The following is a 22,375-nucleotide window of genomic DNA, read 5'->3' as shown; positions in this document are numbered from 1 at the left end:
GTAGCCAGGTTTAGCTTCTGCAAAAAGAAATCGAAAGACGACCGGGGTTGCATCTACATCGGGGATGGGAAAACATGACCCTGCAGCAGCAGCAGCCACAGCAGCTGTCATGGTGGGAGCAGGGGGCGGTGTCCAAGTGCCTCACCTCTCCCCCCCCTTGCTGCTTCTCCCCCTTCCTTCATTGCATCTGGGCAGAAATGATGGCAAGTGTGCCAGGTCCCCTCCCCAAAGACCCTTCTTCTCCCTCCCTTTCCCAGCTGAGCCATGCTGTGCAGCTCAGCAGAGAAGGAGGGCCCTTTAAAGGGCCAAAGGGGGGGGGGGCTTAGTTTCACCCGAAAGAGTACCACCCACAGTCCCCCTTTCAATCAGATCGAAGGCCATTTTCCCTTTGATCTGTCCCAGAGGTAGAAAGCCTTTGAGTTGTGCTCAAAATGAGCATTCCATCACGTGGATACTCTCGTGTAATTTGGCGGTCCACTATATTTCATGGGGAAGGGGAGAATCACCATGTGGAAGCAGTCTAGGGAAAGAGCACTCGAGTCAGACGGTGAAAACCTGGCCCCAAGACAAGAACACAAATTTGCTGCAATTCGTTTTCAGAAGCAAGAAAAAGGGGCTGCCAATAGTTGTGGAGGTGAATGCAAAAACCAGGAAGTAGACCAAAATTCTGACAGGCCCCTGATCCTGGTGTGGGCTGCATTCCATCCTTACACGTAAACCAAAGTTAGCCTCCCCCACAACACAAAAAGAGTCCTCCAAGCCTTCCCGTGTAACCGGAGCCATGTTCACAAAGGGTATGTAAGTTGAGCTCAGTGGGCTCTTTGCACAAACTACCAACCAAGTCACCATCTAATGGAGGGGGCGAGGGGGCAGAACTAAACCTCCGCAAGCTTGTGCTCCCAGTACTTGCATGCCCCAAGGTAATAGGAACTCAGGAACAGAGGGCACATCTGAAGGGCAGAACCGTTAGCATACGGGCAGAAGGGATGCTTAATCCCTCCCCTGAGAACGCCTGTTTCCCTCTCAGCCAGGCTTTCAGGGACGGCTTGGGAGAAATGATTAAAAAAATCCCTGAGAGATATTTTACAGAGGAGGCTTAAGTGGGTGCGCAAAGGGTTTGGACACTCAAAGCACATCCCTTTCACCTGCCCACTCTTCCCCCCGCAAATGTCTTCCCCCACATTTTTTCATTCCACCCTGTGGGGCTGAGGGAGATGAAGCCACCACTGGATCAAAAAAGCTCTGAGGGTCAAATGGTGGCTTCATCAACCACAGCCTCACAGGGTGGAACTAAAACTGTGGAGGAGTCTCCCCTCTTAACCAAGAAGTCTGCTTCACACTGTAATAAGGATGACAACCACGATGACAACAACAACATTCGATTTATATACCGCCCTTCAGGACAACTTAATGCCCACTCAGAGCCGTTTACAAAGTATTTTACTATTATCCTCACAGCAATCACCCTGTGAGGTGGGTGGGGCTGAGAGAGCTCTGAGAGAGCTGTGACTGACCCAAGGTCACCCAGCTGGCTTCAAGCAGAGGAATGGGGCATCAAACCTGGCTCTTCAGATTAGACTCCTGCTGCTCTTAAGCACTACACCAAACTGCACACTATCTATCATGAGAGGCTTTCCACAACCCATTGCACAGCAGACGGCTTCCTCGAGTATCCTCTGTTTTTCTCCCCTCCACACTGCCTCATCAGCAACGCAACCCTGCGAGACCTCATCAGGCCCATACCCAATATCCGAAAAATGAAGTGCAGCTGCTCCTCGACGGTGGAGCCTGGAAAAAGTGGCCGTCCTGTGGACATCTCGTAGAATATGCAGCCCACGCCCCTATGGGGAAGAAAGCAGGCGTCAGTGGTTACAGGGAGGACAACAGGACATGCCATACAAACCCGGTTTTAAAATAAAACCCTAATTCTGGCCCCGGAGGACTGAAAATTCTGTACTAAGAAAAGCCAAATTCTGCAACCTGAATATATAATGCAAATCCAGTGGTCAGCGGGTGGCAATTCAATACTCTTGTTTTGCCAGTGATAGGTGAAGTGTCCAGCTACACAATGTTATGCAAAAAGAGATGAAAATGTGCTTAATTCACATACAGGTCACAGGATACAGCTTTGCATTCACTGTGGTTTGTTTTTTCATTCGGATTGTACACAGCCCTGCCTACTATCTAAGAGTTCAAGTGCACAGAGCTATACTTTTTGATTTTAAGAAGCGTCTACGTACAATCAGGCTGCTGAGGAACTTCTCTACATCTGCTGCCGCGTATGGCCAAGTATTCTAATACGTATCGCTAAGTGTCAGGAACATGCCAGCATCTTAGCAAATGATTACAGAAGATGCTAGGAGGCTTGCGGTGAGGAAGTTGTTCAAAGTATTTTGTTACCTTTATTTAATACATTATTCAAATTCAGCAACACTTAAAAGGCCAATAAGATTTCGAAGGTGTAAACTTTTCAGAGTCAAAGCTCCCTTCGTCAATATCCAACAAAGGGAGCTTTGACTTTTTTTGAAGCCTTATACCCTGGAAATCATGGTAGTCTTTAGGGTGCTTTTCGTGCAGCATGGGGTCTTGTGAAGCCCTTGTGTCCCCTCCCAGGAGCCCTCTAGCCCCAGAAACACGTCCCTTTCCCTACAGCAGGCAACGGCCTTATACTGGCTGCCACCACTCTGATTTGGGAGTTCAACTAGGGAGGGCCCCGATCCCACTTGTCTTCCACCCTCCCAAGCAGTGCCCCTCTATTGGGGCGCTGGTCTACTGCCGACTAATACGACTACCCAATTGAAACTTAATACATTATATCACTTTAAATTAAAGGTATTTAGGCTTTTGCTATCACTCTGTGACTGAAGATGTTACATCCTGCCTCATCCCCATAACAACTACGGTCCACGTCACCACAAAATTTGTGGCTATATGCCTGGCCTCCAAAGAGTGGAGCCGAATCTTTACCACATGTCAATCTGCGTGGAATATTCCGTCGATCCCAACAGGATGTCCGGGGGTCGGTACCAAAGCGTCACCACCTCATTGGAGTAAGTCTTGGTGGGAATGGATTTTGCCCGGGCCAGACCTGGGAGATGTTAAAAAAAGTATATAATAATAATAATAATAATGATAACAACAACAACATTCGATTTATATCCTGCCCTTCAAGATAACACCCACTCAGAGTGGTTTACAAAGTTATTATCCTCATGACAATAACCCTATGAGGTGGGTGAAGCTGAGAGAGCTCTGAGAAAGTTGTGATTAGCCCAAACCATACTGTCCATTCGGGTGCTATGGGAGCAGGAGCGTTGAGGATTAGTGATCCATTATAATATTGCCTGAGAAGAACTTATACTACGAAACGGGAATTGGAAATTGCACGCATTAGCCCGTCGGCAATATGCCTTATGGCAACTTCGTTCCAACTTTGGATTGCGGACCACTAACTATTACAACTATCTTCTGACGCGCCTCCTAGTACTCCGCTCCTTGCATATTGGACACTGCTCATTGGAGCCTATTGAATTTTGTAATATTAGGCGGACAGACTTTGAATACAGTATTTATTGCATGTATTTATTTATTTATTGTTGTATTCACTGCACAACTTTGCACTTAGCACTTTGCATATCATTAAATAGTAAAGGATATTTACAGCTTAATATTGATTCCCCGGTTGTGTGTTAGCAAGATCACCCAGCTGGCTTCAAGTGGAGGAGTAGGAAATCAAGCCTGGCTCTCCAGATTAGAGTCCTGCCGCTCTTAACCACTACACCAGGCTGGCTCTCAATATATTCCTATTAGTAGAAGGCATTAGGACAGGGGTCACCCACCTCTTCTTTAATGAGAGCTATTTCTGATTAATGAAAAATATTCCACGATACCCTTCCCTCCTCTCTCCTGAACGTATTAGCAAGCTCTGTTCTGTTCATGAAAGAACAAGGAACAGCACCTGAAAAGAAACTATCAGCTAAGACAGCACAAAAACAAAATTCTTTGCAATAAAAGCTTTTGAAAAAAAGAGAAAGCCTAGAGCAAGTATTTTTGCTGTCTTCTTGGGGATTCACAAGCTACTCTGCAGCAGCCAGAAATCTACAACTAGCCCACGAGCTACCTGTCAGGGATCCTTGCACAGGGGGATCCTCTCCAATAGAGAATGAAAGGTCAGTTTTTTACTCACCAAAGTCTGCTAGTTTAAGCTCCCCTCTCTCATTGATAAGCAAGTTCTGGGGCTTGAGGTCTCGGTGCAGCACCTTCTGACGGTGGCAGTAGGCTAGGCCGCGCAGCAGCTGGAAGAGGAACAGCTGGAAGAGGAAACAAAGGCACGTGGAGTCTTTCTTTGCCATGTCCCCCTTCCCTATAGTCTGTGAGTACACAAGACCTCTGACACGTGGGGAACACGTGTTGGGAGAGGCAACTTTAGCCAGGAAGGGTAGTTTAGAAGGACAGAGCCGGAGGCAGGGCAAAGGCTTTGCTATACATTGGAGCTGTGTGAAGGGGCTCTGAAATGCGAGGGAAACTTCAGCCCATTAGAACCTCTCCAGGTCCAAGCTCGGCTCTGGAAGGCAGCTCCAGCCCATTTCTGTTCCTCGCTGCCCTTTGGTTGCAATCCCACACAGTTTTAGACTGGAGATGTGAAATTGACAGAGCTTTCCAGGAGGCGAAGATGAAATTAACAAACCCTCAGAGGAGCAATTTCTGCCAGCTCTGTCTTTTAAAACTACGCTTCCTAACATTGCGTCTCCCTACACTTGATGAACATGCAACGAGGTGTCTCGTGTAGAAAGACTCCATAGTAAAGTTCTGTCTTCGAAGAGATACATCCCATGAACCAGGAAACAACAAAGTATTTGTTAGGTCTCTTTATTATTTATTTTATTTTATTTATGTTATTTATATTCCGCCTTTCTCACTGAGACTCAAGGTGGATTACATAGTGTGAGATTAGTACAATTAGTGGCAAGGACAAGGGCAGGCATTTCCATACAGTGTCAAGAAAATTTCCAGAAACAATGTCATGGGGTAAAAGAATATAATGTTGAAGGCTAAAAGAATATAAGTTTACAAAGATATAGTATTACCAAGGATCCAGTATGGGGTTGAGGAATTGCTGAGACAGAACATAATCAATTCTAGGACTTACATTGAACAACATAAAGCACAGGTAGGATATAGGAGTACATATTTAAAGCAACAGATAATAAGTAAGGCAACATAATGGTGAAATCTATGGTTTCTAACTCATTAGCAGTTGTATCATTTATTCCAAAAATGGTTTTCTTTGGTAACAAGCACTTCTTGGCTTAATGCTGTCTTGAATTTAGAGGACAGCCTCATCACATTTGACTGGATCAGAAGCTAAGCCGATAGGCAGACAGGATGTGAGTTCCCAAGGTCTCACAAGGAGCTTTTCCCAGCAACATCAGCCCAGCATGGGCCGGGTTGGTTTGCTAGCCAAGTGGCACATTAAAAAGAGCACTGACACACCACTGGGACTCTGCTTGCTCTCAGGTAACAATGGAGAGGGCTGGCTGCCTCCTACGATGCATGTCACTGGTACCTGAGTCTGACATGAGGTCTGGAAATGCTGGCAGTGGTTGGAAGCCAGGGGTGTAGGCCTCATCTCCTCCTAGTCCTAGGCCACTGTCTGGTTCCAAGGTGAGCCCCCATCAACGTATTAGCATGGCTAAGCAGAGTCGTATTATTCATAAGGCTGACTAGGCCGAAGCCTAGGTCAGGGCCATATTATTCATAAGACTGACAAGGTCAAAGCCTAGGTCAGGGCCATATTATTCATAAGACTGACAAGGCCGAAGCCTAGATCAGGGCCATATTATTCATAAGACTGACAAGGCCGAAGCCTAGATCAGGGCCATATTATTCATAAGGCTGACTAGGCTGAAGCCTAGGTCAGGGCTGTATTATTCATAAGGCTGACTAGGCCAAAGCCTAGGGGCCCCGCAGGGACTAGGGGCCAGGTCAATTTTTTTTGCTGAGGCACACCCCCACAAAAATTACAATTTATTGATTCTCTCATATAACCTGTATTAATAAGATAATTAACTGCTTCCTTATTGAAGTGAAATAAACTCTCTTATATTAAAACAATTATCCATAAATAATATATATTTTTAATTAATAATAAAAAATTTATTCTTCAAAAGATTGCAGTATTGAACAACTATACCCCCAAAATGTGCTTTCCTGACGAGTTCTACTTGCGCAATAAAAATATTTAATAAATTGTGAACAGTATTCTTCAGGGGACCCTCAAAATGGATATAGGGCGGTGTATTGCGGCCTAGTACCTGCCGTACCAGAGCCAAGCTGTCAGCTGTAGTGAGGTGAAAGACTGAAGTGCTGGAGGGGGCCCGAAATACCTGAAAGCCTAGGGGCCCAGCCATGGGTTAATACAGTCCTGCTGCTAAGCAGTAAAGAACTCTACGCTTGGAGCTTATGGCTCATCCCCCTCCTTTCTGCCATCGCTGAGCTTGCAAACAGATTTCAACTCACACCTAGAGCGCAGACTGAAATATGAGGGTGAATTCTTTGCCGGAGAACATTTCTTCACAGACACCTATGTGGAGCCCTAGGATCCTGTTAAGCCTTAAGCCCCCCCCCCCCCCGCACCCCCACCGTCAGAGATCTATGGGGGACAGGACAGTGCTTACCTTCACATTGTGCATATTTATGACATTGCCACAATCATCTAAGTACTGTTTCAGGTCTTTATCCTGTGGAGTAGAAGGAAGATCAGGCTTAGAGGACTTTTCTTTCCAGGCTATAAAAATCAGACACAGCTTTTATTTATGTAATTAAGGCTGCAATCCTATTACGTAATTCCCTAGTAGCAAGTCCTAGTGAACTCAGTAATCCAGTTAGCCGTGTTAGTCTGCAGTGGCAAAATAGCAAAGAGTCCAGTAGCACCTTTAAGACTAACCCACTTTATTGTAGCAGAAGCTTTCGAGAGTCACAGCTCTCTTCGTCACACGCATCTGACGAAGAGAACTGCGGCTCTCGAAAGCTTATGCTATAATAAAGTGGGTTAGTCTTAAAGGTGCTACTGGACATGCATCTGACGAAGAAAGCTGTGGCTCTTGAAAGCTTATGCTACAATAAAGTGGGTTAGTCTTAAAGGTGCTACTGGACTCTTTGCTATTGAACTCAGTAAGGCTTCTCAAACAAAAAAGCATACAGTCCATGCTGTTCTCAACAAAGACGGTGGGTGCCATTTCATCCCTGAATGAGGGAAGTGGCCCAGTTGAGGAAGGGGAGGAGATGGGCTCAGAAGACTGCTGGCAATCCCTCTGTGTGTGGGCCATGTTCTAGGATTCAGGGGCTTGGATCCAGTGATGCGCAAGCAGAAACATAAAACGGACTTAGCTGTGCGCAGGAAAAATCTTCCGCAACACCTGGAGCTCTCCTTCCTGTATTTTATAGTGCTTGGAAACTGCCTACACAACATCTTGTGCAAGCAGGAAAAAAACAGCTCAAGATGTTTAATTCACGGCAAAGGGCCAGCATGACATCTTCCCCACACTTCTGCTAGTGCAAGGACCCTAGTGCACGTGAAAAAAAAATCTTCAAGTGGATCCAACCCGTTCTGCCCTCCACACTAGGACAAATTGTTTCACTTGAACCATTTACTATAAATCATGATGAACTGATACAAGTTGCATTTCGTTGCTGTTATGTTTTGGTCAACTCTCACACCCTTGCAGGCGAGACATATTTTCCCTCAGGGGTCATTTCGCAGAAAAAGAGCTGGAGGAATTCATTAGCGTAACTCATTAGCATAACTCATTAGCATACGCCACATCCCTTGCTATCACCGGAAGTGGTTCATTAGCATAAGTGAATTGCATACACCACACCCCCTGACATCACCTATCCTGGCTGTTTTGGACCCAATTCTGGCCATTCAGGGCTGAAATTGGGCCCAAAATGGCAAAAAGGGGCTGAAAATGGCTGAAAAGGGGCTCAAAATCATCAGGATCGGGATGCTGCTGAGTGGGAGAGTGATCCACCACCCGTCAGAGGCCCGATCCAGGCCGTTTCAGCCCCAATCCAGGCTGAAACAGGACCAAAATGGCCGAGAGTCAGGTGGGCAGGGCCACCTGACATGTGACCTCTTTGGGGAACTGCCGGGACTGCGTTCCTGTGTGTTCCCCCTCAAAATGAGCCCTGCTTTCCTTCATAGATACATATCTCCTTTATCATAAATCCAAAGGAGTTAGCCCTGTTAGTCTGTAGTTGCAAAATAGTAGAGTCCAGTAGCATCTCTAAGACTAACAATAAAGACGAACAATGCTACAATAAAGTTGGTTAGTCTTAAAGGTGCTACTGGACTCTTTACTATTTCCCCTTTAGTCTTTGGGAGTAAGACACAACAATTAAAAATGCCCTTCAGTCCGTACAACAAATACTGTTCACACAAATGCAATGGTTCTGTCCATTTGGGGTCTGCACGGGGTTGGTTTCTGTATTTTCCTGGAACTTGATCAGAGGAGTTTCAGCTCTTCAAGAGATACACACCTTAATTTACTGTCTCCCCACCCCTCTACTCACTAAATACTCGAAGACAAGCGTGAGGGATTTCTCTGTATGGATGATATCATGCAAAGTCACTATGTTGGCATGTTTCAGATCTTTTAGAAGCGAAACTGGAAGAAAGAGAGAGGGGGGGGAATATGGTGAGGTTTGCCTGAGAATCACATCTAGCAATCTAACACAGGAAATTTCAAAAATGCTTGCTGCAAGTGAGGGTGCCATGAGACATACATTAATTTATTAATTATTAATTTAGAGCAGCCAACAGGTCTGGAGAAAAACATCCAGTCCAGTTCGGTGTAGTGTCTAACGGCGGCAGGACTGTAATCTGGAGAATCAGGTTTGATTCCCCACTCCTCTGCTTGAAGCCAGCTGGGTGACCTTAGGTCAGTCACAGCTCTCTCAGAGCTCTCTCAGCTCCACCCACCTCACAGGGGGATTGTCGTGAGGATAATAATACCATACTTTGTAAATCGCTCTGAGTGGGCATTAAGTTGTCCTGAAGGGTGGTATATAAATCGAATGTTATTGTCATCATTATTATTTTAATATGCGTTTAATGTTGAGGGAATGAGCAGGTGAAACTTTTCACAGCACTGAGATAAATGACATCCTATTAAGCCTCTCTTATAAAATGGGCAGGACTGCCAGTGCTTAAGGCTCGAGCAGGGAACAAAGTGAATTGCTGGAAAGTCTCCTGCCGCAGCAGGCATTCTGGCACCCAAATATCCAGACGACACAGAGAGGTTCACCAACGTGGCACATCTACTGATCACAGGCCACACTGAATACAGTTCACCAATCACCTCCTATGCCTTGTTAAACCTCCTGTTTTCGCAGTTTCAAGCAGTTTGCACAAACAAAGAGATTAAGGCCCTGGCCTGCCAACAGACACGGTTGGTGGGCTGCAACTGTCTTGCAGGATCATCAGTTGTGTAGACCCCCTTGTCAGCAGCATCACTAAAGGGATACTGTTTCATGAACCGGCACACGTGGCTACCCTGGCGATCAGACGACTGACCCACCTGCCACGCATGCACGACAGGTTTTTGTCCCAGAGGCTGTCACGACATGAGTCCCACAGGTCAGTTACACAATAAAGGGCTCTTCCCTTTGGCCTAAAAAACACTTGATGGCAAGCAACCACTACGCACCTTCTCGGATGGCTGTGCAAGGGGCGCCTTCTTCATGCTCAAGACGGATCTCCTTCAGGGCCACCAGGTTGTCCGTGAGTTTACTCTTCCCCTTGTAGACTGTAGCGTATGTCCCCTGTGGCGATGAGGACACGATTAGGAGCCCAGCACAGAATGCCTTGCCAACTTGCCTCCCTCAGCCACACAAGTTCCCTCCCTCTAATCCCCCTTGAGCTTGGTTATCAGTTGCAATTCAGCAGTCTCTCTTTCTAATCTCCCTTTGAAATTCCTCTGCAGGAGAACTGCTACTTTTAGGTCAGCGACTGGCCTAAAAATTGCAGCTGATAATGAAGCGCAAGACAATGCATCCACCTGGACTGAATCAAGACAAAGGCTTCCTGTCTCATTACCAATGCTGATTTCTCCACACCCACCACCCCTCTGCATACCCCACCCTATTCAATCACACCTGCCATTGTCATTCACTGGCTATTATCATTCAGTTTCTGCAACCACTCTACTCTCCAAGATAGAAGGACAGATGGACTCACGTTCTAGCTGTTTCTGAAGAAGTGAGCTGTGGCTCACGAAAGCTCACACCCTACCACAAATGTTGTCAGTCTTATAGGTGCTACTGGACTCTTGCTCTTTTTTACAATTTCCTCATGCCAGGCTCCTCAAGGACAGTCATAGCACTCACCTCTCCCAGCTTATCCAACTTGACGTATGTTTCCAGCTTCCCGAAACCAATCTCCGACTGCAAGAGAAAGCACAGAGAAACACAGAGGTGTGAGAGGCTGCCCGCTTGGGGTGCCGCAGAAAGCCAGCCGGGGATAACTGTCTCTGCTCCTGCTTCCACGAGCAGCAGAAGGAGGCGGGGATAGAAGAACGGTCGCTCACCAACGAGACTCTCCGTAACCGCCGGCTCAGGGGCTTGTCAAAGAGGGGGCTGTTGAGGGTTAGCTTCTCCAAGTAGCCTTCGGGCAGGCGGATGTCAGCGGGGAGCGACAGGCGCTTGTTAATGTCCTGGGGAGGCAAAGGGAACTGGATTTGGTGCTGGTGAAGAAAGCCAGAGCCTGGAAATCTTCAGGGAAGCATTCCCACGCCGTGTCTCAGGGGATCCTACAGCACAGCCAAACAGCGCTGATGCCTTCTGGGGCCAGGTTGGCTGTCATAAGGACGAGTGCTATTCTCATTCTGCAGGGTGGCTTCCCTAGAATAACTCTGCCAGCTACGCCTCTTTACGTTCTGTTTTTTTTTTTAAATAGCAGAAGTAAAGACCTTTTTATTCCCAGGGAATCCGGAGAAGGTTGGCTTTCTCAGACTGATCCTGATGCTAACAGACCTTGCTCGCCATTATTGTCTTAACTGCTTTTATTATAGGGTTGGTTTTCAAGGCAGGGTTTGTGTATATATTGAGACCCACCCTGAAAATATCCATTTGACAGAAAGGCGGCATATTGATTTACTGACTAACTAAATAAAATAAGCCGTCTACTCCCACAGCATTCTCAAGCTCTCTCAGCATCCACGACTGTCTCCATATGCCGTCCCGTTTCTCCCTCTGTTCACCCCTCCCTATTGCCACTCAAATTGGCCACCTTGCCAGATTCTTGTTCGAGCTCCAATATTTCTGCACCCTTCGCCAAACATTTGGCTTTACAAAGAAAGCTGCAATCTCAAACAACCAATGCCGTACCAGAGGAGCTTGAATTTCTTTAGATCGTGCTCCATCTTAACAGGCGAGCCCAAGAGTCGGGGCTTCTGGTGTGTTAGAAACCATCTGTAGGGAAGGAGCTAGCATAATGCCATCTCTAACACAGAGAGATTTGAAACCCAGAAAAAGATTTCATGTTTTTATTCTTTTCCTGTTGCGCTTTCCAAACAATAGTTGTCAATAAGGATTCAACCAGATCTGATGGCAGAAAGGGCGTAGAGAGCCTCAGATTCTTTTGAACTGGTACTTGAACTCTTTAACTGGTAACGCACAAATATGTTTTTAAATGCATGTTGCCCCACGGTGCAATGCACCATGAATTTTGTGGTTTTAAAATCGTGGTACACGCAATTCTGAAACCCACATATTAAAAACATCACAGGAATAAAGAGATAAGCAAAATGTTTGAAGATGAAGACATCGCAGGATTGCAGAGTGTTCGTCATGTGTGTATGTGACAGAACTAAAACCAGTAATCTATACATTGCTTCCTAAATTAATGCACAACTTGATTTCGTGCAGTTGTTGGCATTTTCCTGCTTTTTTAGAAAACTTTCCTATTTTAGGAAAGCATGCTGATGCTTATATCCTGTTGTTCCAATATTACAAAGAAATGTGCCTTTGGCTATTATCTAAAAGGTAAAGGTGCAAGCACCGAGTCATTACTGACCCATGCGGGGATGTTGCATCACGTTTTCTTGGCAGACTTTTTACGGGGTGATTCGCCATTGCCTTCCCCAGTCATCTACACTTTACTCCCAGGAAACTGGGTACTCATTTTACCGACCTCGGAAGGATGGAAGGCTGAGTCAACCTTGAGCCGGCTACCTGAACCCGGCTTCCGCCAGGATCGAACTCAGGTCATGAGCAGAGCTTGGGCTGCAGTACTGAAGCTTACCACTCTGCGCAACGTGGCTCCTACAGCTAATACAGAAAAAAGGCACAAAATGCAGTCACTCTCTTAATTAGGAGAGGGAGCGCATAATACCGTTTTTTCCTCAGTACTCATGTCCTTTTTGTCTAAGTCAAGGATGCAACTGGTTGGACCATGTGCCCCTGAAGCAATTCTACATAACCTACCCCCATCCCACACTGCTTCCAAACAGCGTATGCCCAAACACTTTGTTTGTAACCTGTAAAGGTATATATTTGCACGCAACAGCCAATATTTAAATGTATGTGCTTTGTAAGCATGGCCTCGTTACAACTGACCATTCTCTGTCCTAGCACATCACCTGCAGAAGAACGTGGCCCCCCAAGAAGTTGACCATTCCTGGACTTCAAAGATATCACAAAGAAAGAAGAATGGGCATCCACTGAGGGGTTGCATGCTATATAATCTTGATTGCGTGTGTCGATAAGATGCATAATTTTATTTCGAATATGGAATCTGAGATTTCTTGGTGCAGACTTCGAGTGTCCTCAAAATGGAAACTACTTTTTTTGTGGTGGAAGAAATGGTACCTTATGAGCTGTACGCATCTGTACTAGAGATGGGCACGAACTGGAAAAAAATGAACCGTGTGGTTCGTGGTTTGTCGCATTTCACAAACCACGAACTTTCACGAACCTGCCCCGGTTCGCGAACTGGTTAGTTTGGTTTGTGAAAATGTCATATCTAGGTCAGCAAACCGTCACTTCCAGGCCAGCAGAAGGCCACTTCCGGGTCAGCAGAAGGTCTGCAGGAAGTCCATCCCCTGTTGCCTAGGAAACTGATTGATCGGCGCCAGGCTGTCTGCAGTGACGAACCCAAAAACGAACCAAATGAACCAGCCTAAAGTTCATGGCGGTTTGTCAGAAATGCGATCTGACGAACCGCTGGTTCGCGAACCATGAACTGGCCCGGTTCATCACAAACTTTGGTTCGTATTTTGGTTCGTGCCCATCTCTAATCTGTACTCTATCAACCCCTCTGTGAAAAGCCATTCATGCTAAAGAGGAACAGAGAAACCTTTCAGTGGACACCACCCGGAGCTTTCTCCCACCACCTCTAACGCTTTGCACCTCAGTGGAGATCTTCCGCGTGGGATTGTTCCTCATGCGCACCCGGACTGGAGATTGCACCTCATCTGATGATGTCCCTGACGCCTGGTCACTCTCACCATCTGAGCCCATCTTGAGGTCTTCATGGACGATTTCTGTGTCAAGGAGAAAGAGAGGCAGAACCCAGAGGCAGAGCAAGTTAGCAGCCTTTTCCCCCTCATCAGTCCTTCTAACATTCTGTAAAGCTCGACTTTGGGAAGCCATAAGCCTTTGATTTGGTTTGAAATCCTTGCGTATAAGGACCGACCTACCCACTGGAAGAATGAATGGACAGGATCACTTCACACTACAAGCAAACAGAGTCAACGATCCTCTATGTTAAAAATTCCCTGCAAACAGAAAACCATCATGCAAATAGAAAACCACTGTGGCACAGTGGCTTGAGTGTCAGGCTAGGACCTGGGACAAATAGCTTCAAGTCTCTGTTCTGTCATGGAGGCCAGCTGGCCGTCACACACTCACAGCTTAATCGACCTCACAGGGTGGTTGTTGTGAGGATAAAATGGCAGAGGGCAAAAAAAAATGTGATCACCAATTTGGGTATAAATTTAAAAATTAAATCAAAATAAACATGCAGAGGGCTGGACCTTCCTTCTTGCAATGCTAATTCTCTACAGACAGGGACTTTTTAAATGGGAGAGCATTCAAAAGTGGTACAGTCTGTGTTAGCTGTAATCTGAAGTGGTGCAGTCCATTCTACCTCCTCAGCACTCTACCAACAGCTGTTTAAATAAATTGAGCCAACCCCTCACATCCCTCCAATAAAAACCTATCCAGCACTGTTACTTATTTGTGCTGCTTATAAACATCTTGATATGAAAAGTCCTGTACATGCGATTAACTATCCCAGTTATTTCTTTATGACTTTATGGATGGGATTCAGAGATAGATATTTGGCCCAAGGCCACACAGCAAGTCCATACCCAAGGCGGGCCCTGCACCCAAATCCACATCTAGTCCACCAATCCCTGGATCACATAGGTTCTCTTGAGTTTTTAGACACCTTTTTGAAAATCAGCAGGGATCTTGCTGACTATTTCAACATTATTTTCAAGAGTTTGCATGCTGATTTCATATCAAGCTCACCCCTGAGACAGAAGGGGTCCACAACTTTTTTGAGCCTACAGGCACCTTTGGAAATGTGACACAGCGTGGTAAGCACAGCCATAAAATGGCTGCCATAAAATGGCTCCTGCAGGAAATGGAGCCAGTCACAAAATGGCTGCTGCAGCTTACCTGATACAATATTGAGACATGGGTCTTAAGAGCCATGCCGATGCCAAGTTACACCTGAAGCCAAGTTCACTGGGATTAAGATCCAGGTGTCATCAGCACCTTTACCACACTCTTATCTGAAGCCATGGATGGAAATTCGGAACTCTGGCCTACCTGGTCTCCACAGTCAAGGGCCTGCCAGCTCTGAGGCAGCACAGCCTGGTGAAAAGAGGCCTAACTGTGCGTCGTTCAGTCGAGCCTCCACAAAGTCTACCGTAAGGCCAGCAGAGATTGGCAGAGCCCCTACCCACCACAGGGAGCCTTTGTGGGCACAGTGGGAGGTGCAATAGTCACCTAGTCGGGCGGCGCGGTTGAGGTGAGCACTCAGACTGCGGCTGACGGCCAGGCGGGGCCTGCGGAAGGTGCCTGCATAGTGGTGCAGGAAGGCATGAACGCTGCGGGAGGTGCCGGGGCGCACGCTCTTCACTGTGGGGCCTGGGGGGGAAGGGGGAAGGGAAGAGGGGAGCTCATGGATTGACAAATGGACAAACAGATACAGGGGGTGGAGGTGAGAAACGATGGGATATGGAAGGTACAGGAACAGAGGGACATTGACCGAGACCAGCAGGTGTGAGGGCAGGCGGAGAACAGAAAATCAATAGCGGTAGAAGAGTCGTGATGGGGAGAAATATCAGTGAGAGTCACAAAGGAGACCAAGGGTACGAGACACGGAGAACCAAGAGGAAAATACCCACCCCTCCAGCATACCAGGAAAAGATGGATCCAGGAATTAAGGAAAGAGGGGAAAGGAAACACAAGTGGGGGGTGAATGCATGAAGAGGAATGGAAATCCCATGTGTGCACCAAAAGGAGGGGAAAAAACACATGAACATGCACAAGCCAAGGGAAGAAAAGCACACAAGGGGAAAGAAAGGAAAAAGCACACAAACCAAAGTCAGATATACAAAAGAGGAAGGGTTGGCCATGATACGAGCAGGGGGGCGGGCAGGGGGGGGTTGACACCATCACCACAGTGCAAGGAAGGCCGAAACAAAAAGAACAGGGAGGAAGAAAAAAAGAGAGAAAGAAAGAAATATGAAGGGGAAGAAAGCAAACTAAAAATCAAACCAGAATGGAACTTCAACTTAAAGAGGGAGCCCTCAGCAGAGAGGCACGAAGGGAGCATAACGGAGAGGGGGGACTTACCTGAGAAGGGACAGCTTTCAAACCCCTGGCCCAATGATTCTGAGGACCCAGCCATTAACAATGACAGAATGAACCTCAGTGGTTCTGCCTAGCATAGGGCAGGAAATGCTTCGCTCTAGAATTAGAACTTGAATCAAGACCTTCACAACAAGGAACAGGTCCCAACTAGAGATAGGCGGGAACTAGAGATAGGCACGAACAAACAGTGCGGTTCATCGCATTTCACAAACCATGAACTTGCCCCAGTTCGTGAACCAGTACATTTGGTTCGTGAAGGTGTCACTTCCAGGGCAGCAGAAGCAAAAGAAAAGCACAGAAACAACCAGGTTTCTCAGAGCTGCTCCAGACTTTTAAAAGATACCAGTGAGTGCTGGGAAGGGGAGTCCACTGCCAAGTGAAAACCCACATAGTCCCTGAGCCAACTTTCAGAGCTTTGCCGTATAGGTTACACCCCTTGGAAACAGATGTGCGAACCACCCTTCCCCACTAGACCTTCATGTCATATCTGCAGCATCTGTGCCCAGAGATGAGGGCTGGAAAGTTTTCCAGGGCTTTATTTTTCCACAAGAAAGTTTTCCATCTCTAAAGATCTATTTCATAAAATTAACAACTATGAATGTTAGCTATTGCCAGTTCAGGATTAGGCAAGTTTGGCAGTGCCAAAGTTGTAATTAATATAAGTTTTATTTGATTTGTATTGAAGGAGAGAAGAAAAAAATATGTCAATTCCTATAATAGTCCACATTTTACTATCAAGTAATGAATTCATCTAATTGACAGATAACCAAAGCCCAAATTCTTATTTGTGTGTCTCCTCTGAGGGCAAAGCTACAAGTGACGAATGACACTTGAACAGCAAGTGTATTTCTCCCTGTTCACTTGCGCTCCACTCAATCCACTTGCCGTTCAAGTGTCATTCGTCACTTGTAGCTTGGCCCTCAGAGGGTAGAAGGGATATTGTAATTCCCAATTTGATGCGGAACTAGTAAATCATGCATGTAAAGTTATAGAGAATGACTGGGAAACTGAGGTACCCAAGAGAGTTTAAATTCTGTTGAAACAAAGAAGTGAACAAAATTGGCCCAAAATGGCCGAGAGTCAGGTAGACGGGGCCACCTGACATGTGACCTCTTGGGGGAACTGCCAGAACTGCGTTCCTGCGTGTTCCCCCTTGAAATGAACCCTGACTCAGGCTCACTTGAAACTGATTAGCCTTAGTCACTTTGAGATCCAGAATACACACACTTTTTAAGATTAAACCGCCCTGAGCCCGTCTGACGGGGAGGGCGGTCTAGAAATGTGATAAAATAAATAAATGAAAATAAAAATCATTGGGCCACTGCGATTTCAGATTTTTTTTAAAGTAGACTACACAATCCTGAAGTCACTCTACCTCCCTGATGATGCTGATGACGATAACAACAACTGCCCTCATATACTGCTCTTCTAGACAGATTAATGCCCCAACCAGAGCAGTGAACAAGTTAGTGTTATTATTATCCCCACAATACAGTCAGGGAGCTGGGGCTGAGAGGACCGGCTTACCCAAGGCCACCTGCTGAGCTCATGGTAGGAGTGGAATTCAAACCAGCAGAGTGCTGATCCATTGCCAAACCACTTAACCACTGTGCTAAAGCAGCTAGATGTAAAAAATTGCACTCAAGGCCTCTTTGAAACTGGCATGCATGCTACAACAGCATCTCTTGAGTACTTTGGACTCATCTTGTGCCAGATGTGCTAAAAAGGCTGTCCACCTCTGTGTTCAGACATGACTGTGTGCACCAGCGTTTATTAAATTTAGCAAAGGGCTCTACAAAGGTTACCTTTCTGAACAGCCAGGCCTCTCTCAGAGCTGCTTTCGGCGGCTCGCCCTCAGTTTTGTCACTCTGTTTTACATTCATTCGCATACAACCTCATCAGTTAAGCACCGTACTAAGTTTAAAATGTGATAAGTTAAAGACACAATATAGTTTTTAAAAAGTAAAAAGCTAACTGATTCTAGCAACATACACCAGGGGTCCCAAACGTCTCGAAACTGTGAGCGTTTTGGGAATTTCACAAAATGATTGTCTATTACAGATGTTGAGAGCGATCATAAGTGCTGGGAAGTTTCACAAAAATATTTGCCTATAAGGGATGCCGATCCTTCCAAACGGACACTGCCTGCGGACCCAAAGCTGATGCTTCCTGGGCTCTCTTGAAGCACCTCAGGTCCAGTGAGATGGAGGAAAGCCAAGACTGGCTCTTTGCTTTGGGGAGGAGATATTTTAGGGAAAGAGCGAATGAGCATCAAGAAACACATTGGTGGGTCCCAAGTCACTTATGGGCACCCGCACTGAGGATCACTGAGATAGACAGACCCATAAGAAAACTAAAATCTCAGCAGATTAAAAAGATGAGTATTTACAAACATCAAAAATAGGGAACAATAAAACCTAGATCTTTTTAAAAATGTGCTACTAAAAGATGAGAAACAGAAACACTAACGAGAAAAGGCAGGAAATGTTGGTGCTCTGGAAATTTAAATTTCTAGAAGCTCTGAAGAGAAAACCAGAAAAAAGGGGGGGTGTTAAATACATGTAATGATTACTGTCCTATCAAACCATAAAGCTGTTTTGCTCCTTTAAGAACATAAACAGCATCATTTATAACTCAGTCAGGATATAACTTTGTATTAATTGTCATATTTATGTAATTTAAAGGTATAAATGCTTAATTCTCTACAAGCAAAACTGTAGTTCTATTTCACTTTATAAGCAGGGTCGGCCTTGGTTAGTAATTGGATGGGAGACCTCCAACGAAGACCAGGGTTGCAGAGGCAGGCAATGGCAAGCCACCTCTGTTAGTCTCTTGCTATGAAAACACCACAAGGGGTCGCCGTAAGTCACCTGTGACTTGAGGGCGCTCTCCACCAACAGATCTATTAGCAAACTGCTGGACCTTGTATTTTCTTAACGCATTTCACTCATTCCAAAGGAGAAACAAATCTTAGGTTTTTTTTCCAGAGCACGTCAAAATTTTTATCAGAAAAACTGGGGGAGGGGATCCTCACACTTTTATTAATATTATTAATATTGTTACCCGCCCTGAGCCCGCTCGCGGGGAGGGAGGGTTAGAAATGCAAAAAAATAAATTAAATTTCATGCTACACATTTTCAGCAAATGAAACCTTTTTCTCAAAAAGCATTTCACAAATTTAAAAGATACGTTTTTTTCAGTGTTCCCTCAAATTTCCTTATTTTTCCTTTGGAAAAACTGAAAAAGGCCTTTGTTGGGATTTAAAAAAAAACCTGTCCATTTTGTTCCTGGGCCTTCACATCACAGGCTGGGGAGGGAGGGTGATAGAAGAATTCATTCACCTGACTTCTTTCTCCATAGGTTGAACAATGCTGGAGGCCAAGTACCTTTTTGAGGCGAAGTAAATCTCTTCCCCTTACAGGTAGAAATTTTGCAACCAAGGAGGGAGTCATTAAATGCTATGCTTCTTTTACATCTGAAGATATTTAACAATTTTACTGTGTTTCCCTGAGTGTTTGTAAGACATGGAAATCATTGCCTAACATGGTGTGCTTTACAAAACTCGTTTCTTGCCGCAAACTTTAAAAAAAAAAGTTGGAACTTCACTTTTATTTTTACGAAGTGCAACTTATGGAAAAGTACAACCACAATGGAATAAACCTACGAAACCCCAACGATGCTGAGCTAAGCAAAGAGGTGCCCCTCACTGAACTACTGAAATCCTCACCCCAAAGCAAAACAACAGTACACCTTTCATGGGTGCTTTTTTTTTTTTTAACTTCAGAATCTTAAGGCCTAGAAGCATGTTTAAAAAAACAAAACTCTTTCAGGTCAAAGGATTCAACAGGATTTAACAAATTCCTCACTGGAAGCTGCATTCTGTAGCAGGAGCAGGAAGCAAAAATGGCTGTGGAGGAAGTCAAGCTGAATGGCCCCTGATGTGGTACAAGCCAGGACTTTGAGTCCACTCTGCTCACAGGGGACATGAGCTTGCTCGTTCACCCACTGCATTGTTCCCCAAAGAAGGAAGAAGTGCAGGAGGACACAGTCGGTGAGCTGACACCAACCGCCACGGCTGGTGAGGTGCCATGTGGCTCTTGAGGTCTGGGCAGAGCTGGTGGGGCTTGACGCTGCCTGATTTTGGCCAACAGTAGCCCATCGGGAAGTTTCTCTGTAAATGAAATGGCCAGTCTGCCCCTGCTCTGTTATGAAATCGTTCTCAGTTGGAAATTCAGAGACTCTTCCCGTCCTCACCTAATCTTCTCTGCCGTTCACAAAAACAGGAGAACTCACCATTATCGCTGCTGTTGTTCTCCTCTATGTTGATGGGTTCATTGAGGTTTTTCTCTACCGTCCGACTCCCCCGCAGCGTCATGGACAGCTGCCTCTTGATCTTCTTCATCCGATCCATGGTGGGGAAATTGCTAGAGTCACTGCCACATGAGGAAAAGAAAAAGGGGGTTACTGCACTTTAGGCATATAGGAAACTGCACCATGATATAGGTTAAGGCAGGTGTAAAGAAACATTAGATTTTGAACCTTCCAGCATATAAAAAGGATCACTATGAAGCATAAAAAATAGTAAAATGATTTGAAAATCAGAGCCAGTAATCCAAGTACAAACCCATGCAAAGATTTATGCCAGCGACTAAAACAACTGCACAGAGGGTTCCTGTGTATAATTATTTCTTTTAGGGTTATCAACCGCCAGAAATCTATAGGACTACAGCGGCGGCGAGGATCAGAATCCTGGCTAGCTTGTGGCCGCTGGGCTCCAAAATTTGGTTTTGTGAGCAGTTTATGCAATTAAAACCAAATCTTGGAAGTGTCCAGGTCTTGGTGAAGGTGAAGAAAGGACCACGCCAGTGGCGAAACAACCCCTCGGGCCATGACAGCCAACAATCCTAAACTACTCTGAACTTCATTAATATAGGGAAGCTATTTTTAATGCACTGAATGAATCCCGACTGAAAGCCACTCCCCGTAAACTGCTTTGGAGCAACTTTTTCTTGAGAAACAAGCTGAGGTGGTCTAGGAGTGTCAACATAGAACTTAGGATTCAATCCTTGATCTCCCACAGAGCTCTGTGGGTGACTTTGGACCAGTCACTCTACCTGACAGGGCTGCTGTGAAGACAAAATGGGAAGGGGGGAGAACCACACAAGTTCACCCGAACTCTGTGGAAGAAGGATGGGATATACATACATGTATCAGCAGGGGGGAACGTTGCTCAGAACATTAAGAAACTGGTTATGCAATCCTCCTCCCTTGCTTTTCTAACTATAATGTGACAACCGTGACGGGATTTTGTCTTCACGGTTATTAGCTTCCTAACTCACTTTCAGGGATGGATTTCTTGTCCCTCCAGTTCCACAATAAATTTGGCATCACCGGCAGTTCAAAGGCTTTGCATTCCCAGTGCCAATGACTTTGGAGTCATTGGGGGTGGGGGGAGCACTAATGTGTTACCTGAAAGATACTCTCAGGTATCAGAATTACAGTGCAACATGTACAGACTCATTTGCTGCTTTTCCCTACAAGCAAAGCTATGAACATAAAAATGTTTTAACAACAACAATAACAACATTCGCTTTATATACCACCCTTCAGGACAACAACAACAACAACAACAACAACAACCGCTTTATATACCACCCTTCAGGACAACTTAACATCCACTCAGAGCGGTGTGTTGTTATTATCCCCACAACAATCACCCTGTGAGGTGGGTGGGGCTGAGAGAGCTCTGAGAGAGCTGTGACTGACCCAGCTGGCTTCAAGCAGAGGAGTGGGGAATCAAACCTGGTTCTCCAGATTAGAGTCCTGCCACTCTTAACTACTACACAGCCTATGAAGACCACCAAGAACCAGGTAAAAATGCTTCAGGGCCAAATGTAGCCTCAGAGCTGCCCGTTGGCTGTCTCTGGTGTTGCAAAATCTGAAAGGCTTAGTTTTTGTAGTAGTACTCCCTGGCACTGAATACTGCCACATTTAGGGGGAGGCCCTCTAGGTCCTCTCAAGTCCTGAAGGAGGAATTGGTAGAAATCAGTGCAACTTTATACAACACTAACAGCACCTTCTTAACCCACACAAAAGCACTGGAAAGGCATTAAAAAAAGGGGTGTCTGAAGGTCTAGCTGAGGAAGAAACAGCAGAGAGAGAAAGTATTGTCCAGACCACCTGTTAAAATTGGCCTCACGAGCCCTGTTTTCTGTGCCCCCACCCCCTTCAGAGGTGAGGCAGGTGGCAACCAGAGACGGGGCTTTTTCAGTAGTGGCCCCTCACTTGTGGAATGTCCTTTTCTTTGTGTCTCACCTGACACCTACGTTGATTTCTTTTAATTGGTGGGCCAAAAAGTCTCTGTCCACCCAGGCTATTGAATTACGGTGCTGATCTTTTAACACCATTTTTGTCTGGAAACTGTTATTTTAAGCTGTCAGTTGCCTGTTTTTATGGTCTTTCTTTTAAGCTGGGCTGTGTTTTTAAT

At 45.7% G+C, this 22,375-nt stretch overlaps 1 protein-coding gene across 2 annotated transcripts in view; it reads right to left on the bottom strand.

The window, feature by feature from the left end:
- Positions 1 to 22,375, bottom strand: part of CDK16 (cyclin dependent kinase 16) — a 76,664-nt gene that overhangs the window by 13,068 nt on the left and 41,221 nt on the right. The window contains exons 2-12 of one of the 2 annotated variants that reach the window (XM_055003233.1): positions 20,182 to 20,321; positions 15,019 to 15,159; positions 13,411 to 13,544; positions 10,590 to 10,715; positions 10,390 to 10,446; positions 9,711 to 9,825; positions 8,575 to 8,669; positions 6,678 to 6,740; positions 4,187 to 4,310; positions 2,968 to 3,088; positions 1,744 to 1,841 (exon numbers count right to left, since the gene is read on the bottom strand). In XM_055003233.1, the coding sequence (XP_054859208.1) occupies positions 1,744 to 1,841; positions 2,968 to 3,088; positions 4,187 to 4,310; positions 6,678 to 6,740; positions 8,575 to 8,669; positions 9,711 to 9,825; positions 10,390 to 10,446; positions 10,590 to 10,715; positions 13,411 to 13,544; positions 15,019 to 15,159; positions 20,182 to 20,299 (1,192 nt within the window). In that variant the 5' untranslated portion in view covers positions 20,300 to 20,321. The remainder of the gene's footprint in view (positions 1 to 1,743; positions 1,842 to 2,967; positions 3,089 to 4,186; positions 4,311 to 6,677; positions 6,741 to 8,574; positions 8,670 to 9,710; positions 9,826 to 10,389; positions 10,447 to 10,589; positions 10,716 to 13,410; positions 13,545 to 15,018; positions 15,160 to 20,181; positions 20,322 to 22,375) is intronic. The other variant, XM_055003234.1, reaches the window with a different exon arrangement.

This window comes from Eublepharis macularius, chromosome 19 (genome assembly GCF_028583425.1).
Source record: "Eublepharis macularius isolate TG4126 chromosome 19, MPM_Emac_v1.0, whole genome shotgun sequence".
Taxonomy (NCBI): domain Eukaryota; kingdom Metazoa; phylum Chordata; class Lepidosauria; order Squamata; family Eublepharidae; genus Eublepharis; species Eublepharis macularius.
The sequence above is the reverse complement of the archived record's forward strand: the minus strand, read 5'-3'. Positions and strand labels throughout refer to the sequence as shown.